This window comes from Cebus imitator, unplaced genomic scaffold (assembly GCF_001604975.1).
Source record: "Cebus imitator isolate Cc_AM_T3 unplaced genomic scaffold, Cebus_imitator-1.0 Scaffold0, whole genome shotgun sequence".
NCBI classification, from domain to species: domain Eukaryota; kingdom Metazoa; phylum Chordata; class Mammalia; order Primates; family Cebidae; genus Cebus; species Cebus imitator.
This window is the reverse complement of record NW_016107315.1, coordinates 6,561,317-6,570,012: the sequence shown is the minus strand read 5'-3', so window position 1 is coordinate 6,570,012 and position 8,696 is coordinate 6,561,317. Positions and strand designations below refer to the sequence as shown.

The following is an 8,696-nucleotide window of genomic DNA, read 5'->3' as shown; positions in this document are numbered from 1 at the left end:
AAAATTAACAGGGCACAGTGTCACATGCCTGCAGTCCCAGCTGCTTGGGAGTCTGAGGACGGAGGATCACTTAAGCCCCAGGAGTTTGTGGCTGCAGCAAGCTATGACTGCACCATTGTAATCCAGTCTGGGCAACAGAGCAAGCCCTGTCTCAAAAGATAAAAAAGTAGGGAAGTTATATAATTTAAGTTAAATAGCTATTTTTAATTTTTATTATTATTTTTGAGATGGAGTCTCACTCTGTAGCACAGGCTGGAGTGCAGTGGCGTGATCTCGGCTGACTGCAACCTCCACCTCCCAGGTCCCAACTCAAGCAATTCTCCTATCTCAGCTTCCCAAGTAGCTGGGATTACAGGCATGAGCCACCATGCCCGGCTAATTTTTGTATTTTTCAGTAGAGAAGGGGTTTCACCATGTTGGCCAGTCTGGTCTTGAACTCCTGACCTCGTGATCCGCCTGCCTCGGCCTCCCAAAGTGCTGGGATTATAGGCATGAGCCGCCATGCTCAGCCTAAATAGTTATTTAAAAAAAACCAAACAAACAAAGAAACAAAAAAACCAAAAAAAAAGCAACGAAAAAAGAAGAAAAAAAAAAAAAAAATAGAAAAAAAAAAAAAAAAAAAAACACCACACAAGGAAACTTCTGCAGGGCTGAGAGAAGTGAAGCCATTATACATTGTCCCTTGGTGTCCAGGAGCCAGCGGACAGAAGTGGAAAGAGATTTGAACTCTGCTATTCTTATGGGACAGACGACAGGCCCCTCATAAGGTTTAAAAAACTGGCGGACCTGCAGGTTCACTCTTTGAAGAGCAAGCAACTTATTGCTGAGGAAAGAGCTCCTTGAAAAACTAGATATATTCAGTGCTCAGGGTTATCCCAATATTTAAGACTAATGGATTAGTTTCCTTTGCAAATGACAGCAAGACGTCTGGTTGCCAGTGGGAACTACCCAATCGTCATTTGAATTCTGCATATGCTAATAATAAACTCCACTATATTATAGTCCCCTATTACACCAGGCTCTCTACGAAAATCCACAAAATAACAAAAGGGAAGCTTATTAGAGAAAGATAAACAAAGACTCATTCCCCAAAGCTTCACCTATAGGATGTTTTCTCTGATAACTTCTCCCTCTCCCCATCTCCCTGGGATTCCTCCTTTCTGTTCCCATAGCAGTATCTGTACAACTGCTGTACTATACAAATACACTGTATTGTCATTATTTGTTGACTGTTTCCCCCATTAAACTAGTCTCCAAAGGTGGATTATCCTTTCCACTTTCCCAACTATGACAACAACGCTGGCATACACTCATTCAAGACATTCAAATAAGGGCCTGTGATGTGCTACTTCCGTGTTAACAAAGATATCTGCTTAAAAGTATATCCCTCAGAAAGTATATCCTCTAGCACAGAAATTCAAACACATGAATTGGTGATTACAGTACAATTAAGTGCTTTGTGAGGCCGCCACAACAGTAAATGTGAAGGCCACGCCATGTACAGCTGAGGAATGCAGGAGGTAGGCAAAAAGTGGGGCAAAGAGCCTTCTTGGCCAGAGAAGCAGGATGCAAACAGTTGGCAAAGAGAGTAAGGCAGTGAAGGAAGCCTATATGTGGTGCGGCATACATAGAGGGTGACGGATATGAAGCCAGGGTCTCATGAGCTCCTGACGCAGAAGGTCAATGGTATGAGAGAAGCTTACAGAGACAGAAGCTCAATGACAAATGTAGAGAATGGAGTGAGAGGCACAGTGAGTCCCTGATTAGACGCCTTCTTAGGGAGCTGAGGATTGGGTGGCATAGAGTGGGGGTAGTAGAGCTACTGAAGCAGCCTATTCCTGCTCATGGGGCGAGATGGTCTTAGGACAAAATGGATATGGGCTATGGTAACAGACACTGGGCTACTCATCATGAGGAGTTCAACAGAGGACTTGCTTGGACTGGCCACTAAGAAACATTTTAACAAATATAAGAAGATACTTACGCAAATGTAAATAGTGATTCTAAAATGATCAGTATTCTGGAATAATTTCTTTTTAAAGTTCAACCATTTGGAGTCAGTATATCATATGTAGATAAAAAAGTTAAAATAGAGGGAAAAAGTCCTAACTCAATGCTCAAATTTAGCCCATGCTTAGGAAGTCACTAAGTGTTTCTCTAGTCAAGTCATTAAAAATTTTTTTTCACAAAGAGCTTACTTAATCTCTGTTTCTCCAGAAATTCTCCAAAGATAACCAATGTTCCTCTGTTTCTAAATTTCTTACTTTTTATTACTTCCCCTCTCACTTTTGGCCCTTTTCATAATTCTCTTGGTCCCATTTGGATCATCTCCTTATGTCAAAAGTCTCTGCTCCAGAGAATGCTACATACAAGACTCGGGATGGGTCTACTTCCAGCTACACTCAGCGCAGGAGAAGGAATGGGAAGTGTGAGAAAGCACAAGGATGGATCTGAAGGAGGATAACAGAAAACTAGGCTCCTAAAACTCAAGATGAGATTAATTTCTACTTTGTAATATTTACTTTGAAAAAGTCAGGAATCAAGAAAATCTCTGAACACTTATACACTGCTGATGAGACTGTAAACTAGTTCAGCCCCTGTGGAAAGCAGTTTGGAGGTTTCTCAAAGAACTAAAAATAGAATTACTATTCAACCCAGTAATCACAATACTGGGTATATATCCAAAAGAAAATAAATCGTTTGACTGGGATGTGGTGGCTCACGCCTGTAATCCTAGCACTTTGGGAGGCCAAGGTGGGCACATTACAAGATCAAGAGATTAAGACCATCCTGGTAAACATGGTGAAACCCTGTCTCTACTAAAAATACAAAAATTAGCTGGGCGTGGTGGCATGTGCCTGTAATCCCAGCTACTCGGCTGAGGCAGAAGAATCGCTTGAACGTGGGAGGCAGAGGTTGCAGTGAGCTGAGATCGCACCACTGTACTTCAGCCTGGCAATAAACCAAAACTCCGTCAAAAAAAAGAAAAATCTAAAAAAATAAAAAGATAAATCATTCTACCAAAAACACACCTGCACGTGCATGTTTATTGCAGCTCCATTTGCAATAGCAGAGACGTAAAATCAAACTAGGTGCCCATCAACAGTGGATTGGATAAAGAAAATGTGGTACATATACACTATTAAATACTACACAGGCATAAAAAAGAATGAAAGTGTGTCCCTTGCACCACCATAGATGCAGCTGGAGGCCATCCTGTGAATTAATGCAGAAACAAACAAAAAAGCCACATGTTCTCAGTTATAAATGGGAGCTAAACACTGGATATACATAGACATAAAGATGGAAACAATAGACACTGGTGACTCTAAAAGGGGAGAGGGGAAAAGGCTGAAAGACTAAAAAGGTATATATTGGGTACTATGTTCATTATTTCGGTGACAGGTTCAACAGAAGGCTAAACCTAAGCATCATACAATATATCCATGTAACAAACCTGCACGAGTTACTTCTGAATTGGAAATAAAAATTAAAACTTAAAGAAAATTGGCTGGGCGTGGTGGCTCATACCTGTAATCCCAGCACTTGGGTGGATCACCTGTCAGGAGTTCAAGATCAACCTGGGCAACATGGTGAAAACCCGTCTCTACTAAGAATACAAAAATTAGCCCAGCAGGGTGATACACACCTGTAGTCCCAGCTACTTGTAAGTCTGACGCACAACTGCTTGAACCTAGAAGGCAGAGGTTGCAGTGAGCAAGATCGCACCACTGCAACTCCAGCCCAGGTGACAGAACAAGACTCTATCTCAAAAAATATAAAAATAAAAATAAAAGAGAAAAACTCTGAATCAGATAATCAATTTATACAGTTTCTACTGTATCAGTAACAAGTAGGTAATCAAATAACTCTAAGATCTAAATTCTGTAGACAGAAGAATTTAATATTATCATGTACCTTCACAGCCAACATGTACAAGAAGCTGAGATTTAGATAATTAGTTTCAGAAAGCGAACAGAGTGCCTTTTGTTTAACATCACTGGCTGATAATCCTTTTGAATGGGCAAATCAAACATAGGAAAAAGGACAGAAGTTCGCCATGGAGACCAAGAGAACAGGCTACCATTTATTTTACCTAACTTGTGTTTTGTGAAAAGTGTCTAATGTTTAATTGTGAAAAAGCCACTATAAAATTCCAGTTACTTACAGCTTCTTTCTCTCTGTCCATGATAGTTTCCAGCTCTTCAAAATGTCGAAGTTTGATCTCTAGTTTCTTCATTTGTGTCTCAACCAGGAGAGCTACCAGGGACTTGATCTTTCTTTCTTCCACTGCAGCCAGGTGCTAAGGGTAAAAGATCATTCAAACTATTTAGGTAAAGATTACAAAATGTTGATGATATTCAAGGTGAAGATTATTTAATTTACAATGGTACCCTATATGTCTCCTTTGTACATTTCTACTAAACATTTATTTCAATCTAAAATAACTGTCTCTGAAATTCTGGTCCTGATAAATGAACCCTTAAAAAATTAAAGGAAATGCCTCACATGGTAAACTACTACCTTCAAAAAGCCTATCAAGGAGAGGGCAAACTAGGACCCTGATAGGCCAAAGAAGAAGACAGGAGGTACTTTGCCACCTATCACCCCAACCTGGCACTCGGTCTGTCCCCTCACTATCCTTTCCTCCCTAAGACTTTTCCAGTAGCAGGAAGGCAGCAATCTCCTCAGCACCTGACACTCATATACAAAGCCTCGCCCTTCCCAGGGGTGAGCAGACCTCATGTGTGGAAATAAAGGGAAAAACAGTATTTCACCCATAGTTTCAGGTCCAGGTCCATAGCTGAAAAAACAGATACAGTACCAAACAGAAAGGTACTCTGGAAGACTATCACTCCTTTGCCACATTCATGATGGTGAATCCTACTCATGCTTCTTGCCAACTCAACAGCACAAAGAGGAAGATGCCACATTACTTGTATCTGCTCAAGACCCTAACTACTAGCCAGTAATTAATCCCACCTTCTATAGGACAACATCCAAAAACTTCCCCAACAAACGCCCAGCACCACTTTTCATTCACTTTTATTTGCAAAATTTATGTGTTTATGTTGCTTCTACACAAGGCTTTTTTTTCCCCTTCTTCTTCTTAAAGAAACAGGGTTCTTCATTAAAAAAGACCTATGTTGTCCATGTTGGCCTCCAACTCCTGGGCTCAAGTGATCCTTCTGCCTAAGTCTCCTGAGTAGCTAGGACACGCCACAGCTGTGCATGCCACAGCAAGCATCTTACCAAGGTTTTAAGAAATAGCATGGAATGGCTATTTTACTGATCTCTTAATGATCTCAGGTCTCCTACAGAACCTAGGAGCAACCATGGAAGAGGAACTTAATATAGGCTTTTGGGAACTATGCTGAGACCTAACACTTGAACAAGAGCCTAATTTTTCATTCATTTGTAGTTGAAAATGAAAACTGTAGTTTGAAAGATACGAAGACTCATTTGCAGAAAGATTCAGAAATGTAGGCAAGAGATGACAATGAGGTTTTATAGCTATTAATGATCACGTTTGCTACCCTAAACTATAATGAGCTACATCTATGACACCAAAAAAATAAACATTATGTAATTCTAAGGTATTATCATTGTACAATGTTATACAATTTGTATTTCTGAACAAAAAATGTAAGCACATGATATAAAATGAAAAGTTACAAAGAGGTATAAAATAAAAAGTCTCCCTCTCACTTCTGTCAGCTATACAATGGTAACTCTTCCTTTGGAAGAGAATAATGTTATCGATTTCTAGTCTATTTTTATGAGAATGTGACTCCTAGAACTCAGATGGTTTGAAAGAAAATGTTCCTTTCTTTCTTTTTTTTTTTTTTTAATATTTATGCAGGAATTGGGTGCAGGGGGGTGGTAGGGGGAAAATGCGGGGAAAAGGGATCCTCAAGTGATATTCAACAAAATAATACCAAAATATTTCCTCTTAAAACCACAGGTCATTGGTCGGCCATGGTAGCTCAAACCTGTAATCTCAGTACTTTGGGACGCGTAGGTGGGGAGATCACATGAGACCAGGAGTTCGAGACCAGCCTGGCCAATGTGGTCAAACCCTGTCTCTACTAAAAATAAAAAAATTAGCTGGGCAAGGTGGTGAACATCTGTAATCCCAGCTACTCAGGAGGCTGAGGCATAAGATTGCTTAAACGCAGGAGGCAGAGGTTGTAGTGAGCTGAGATCACTCCACCGCACTCTAGCCTGAAAGAGCAAGACTCTGTCTCAAACAAACAAAAAAACCTGTAGGTCATGTGTTTTAAAAAATAAAAGGGCCAGCAAGTATTACAAAAATTTAAAAGATCCATGGCAAGAAACATTACTGAAATTTTAAGAACACAAAACATAGAAAATGCTACAAGCTTTCAGAAAGGCACCCTCCCAAGAATACAGATTACCCAAAAAATTGGTCTGTATCAGACTTCTTAAAATTAGAGGCTAGGCACAGTGGCTCATGCCTGTAATCCCAGAACTTTGGGAGGCTGAGGCGGGCGAATCACAAGGTAAAGAGATCAAGACCATCCTGGCCAACATGGTGAAACCACGTCTCTACTAAAAATACAAAAAAATTAGCCGGGTATGGTGGTGTGTGCCTGTAGTGTCAGTTACTCAGGAGGCTGAGGCAGGAGAATTGCTTGAAACCGGAAAATGGAAGTTGGAAGTTGCAGTGAGCTGGGATCACACCACTGAACTCCAGTCTGTCAATAGAGCAAGACTGCCTCCAAAAAAAAAAGTAAAATCAGATGTTTGAAAACAATAGTAAAATGCCTTTGAACTATGAGGGCTAATAAATTTCAAACTAGAATTTCCTGTACAGCAACCTATAACAAGTGTGAATATAGAACAAACATTCCTGAAATCAAGGACTAAAAAGTTCACTGCCTACACGTTACTGAAGTATGTGTTCTAGCTCAAGTAGCGTAACACCAGAAAAAGATAAAAGACCTGAGATTCAAAAGTCACAGACACAACCTAAGAAAGAAACTGAGTTCATGGGCAAGTGATGATTCAAAAATAAATTCAGGCTTGGCACAGTAACTCACGCCTTTAATCCCAGCACTTTGGGAAGCTGAGGCGGGTGGATCACCTGAGGTCAGGAGTTTGAGACCAGCCTGGCCAACATGATGAAACCCTGTCTATACTAAAAATACAAAAAAAAAAAAAAAAAAAAAAAAAGTTAGCTGGATGTGGTGGCACATGCCTGTGATCCCAGCTACTCAGGAGGCAGAGGTTGTGGTGAGCCAAAATCGTGCCACTGCACTCCAGCCTGGGTGACAGAACAAGCCACCATCTCAAAAAATAAAAAAGAGAAAGATGAAAGAAGACTCATAAGAATCTGATAACCAAAGCTATATCATGTATAGGCAGAGACTCATTTCACTACTTTGTATGCTTCTGTGCATATATATATTTTTAAACAGTCTGGGGTGGGCACTGTGGCTCCTGTGGCACTTCAGGAGGCCAAGGTGAGTGAATCACCTAAGGCAAGAGTTTGAGAGCAGCCCGGCCAACATGGCAAAATCCCTTCTCTATTTTTCTTTTTAATTAAAAAAAATAAAAAGACCAGCCTCCCAAATAGCTGGGACTACAGATGCACACCAGCACACCCAACTAGCTTTTGTATTTCTGGTAGAGACAGGGTTTGTCAGGTTGCCCAGGCTAGTCTCAAGCTCAAATATCTGCCTGTCTTGGTCTCCCCAAGTGCTGAGATTACAGGTGTGAGTCACCATGCCCAGTCTACTTCTATGTATATTCTAATACTTCCATAATAAAAGTTTAAAGGTGGGTTGGAGTGGGTTAACAAATGGAGCTAGGAAAACTGAATATCCAAATACAAAAGAATGAATTTAAACTTCTCACACCACCCACAAAAATTAACTTAGTATACGATATAAAAGTATCTAATATAAAAGTATACACTAAAAAAATTCTTAGAAGAAAAAACAAAGTAAATCTAAATGATCTTAGGTTAAGCCAAAGATTTAGAGACATGATACCAAAAAGCACAAATGATAAAAGAGAAAGTTAGGTTGGACCTCATCAAATTAAAAACATTTGTACCACCAAGAAGGTGAAAACAGGCCAGGTGCAATTGCTCACACCTGTAATCCCAGTGTTTTGGAAGGCTGAGGCAGGAGAATCGCTTGAGGACAGGACTTTGAGACCAGGGCAACATAATGAGTCGCTGTTCTACAAAAAATAAAAAAAAATTTAGCCAGGCATGGTTGCGTATTTCTATAGTCCCAGCTACTCGGGAGGCTGAGGAGAAAGGATAACGTGAGCCTGGGAGTTCAAGGATGCAGTGAACTGTGATCTTGCCACAGGATTTCCAGCCTGTGTGACAGAGCTAGACCCCATCTTTTTCTCTTTTTTTTTTGGAGACAGAGTCTAGTCTTGCTGCCCAGGAGCGAGTACAGTGTCATGATCTTGGTTCACTGTAACCTCTGCCTCCTAGGTTCAAGTGACTCTCCTGCCTCAGTCTCTCGAGTAGCTGGGATTACAGGTGCTCGCCACCATGCCCAGCTAATTTTTGTATTTTTAGTAGAGATGTGGTTTTACCACGTTGTTCAGGCTGGTCTTAAACTCCAGACCTCAAGTGATCTGCCTGCTTTGGCCTTCCCAAAGTGCTTGGATTACAGGCATGAGCCACCACACCTGGGGAGGCTCTGTCTTCA

At 40.7% G+C, this 8,696-nt stretch overlaps 1 protein-coding gene across 1 annotated transcript in view; it reads right to left on the bottom strand.

Annotated features, from left to right (window-relative positions):
- The window catches only part of SMARCC1 (SWI/SNF related, matrix associated, actin dependent regulator of chromatin subfamily c member 1), a 207,675-nt gene that overhangs the window by 34,489 nt on the left and 164,490 nt on the right, over positions 1–8,696 (bottom strand). The window contains exon 24 of the mRNA XM_017530009.2: positions 4,169–4,303. Within this exon, the coding sequence (XP_017385498.1) occupies positions 4,169–4,303 (135 nt within the window). The remainder of the gene's footprint in view (positions 1–4,168; positions 4,304–8,696) is intronic.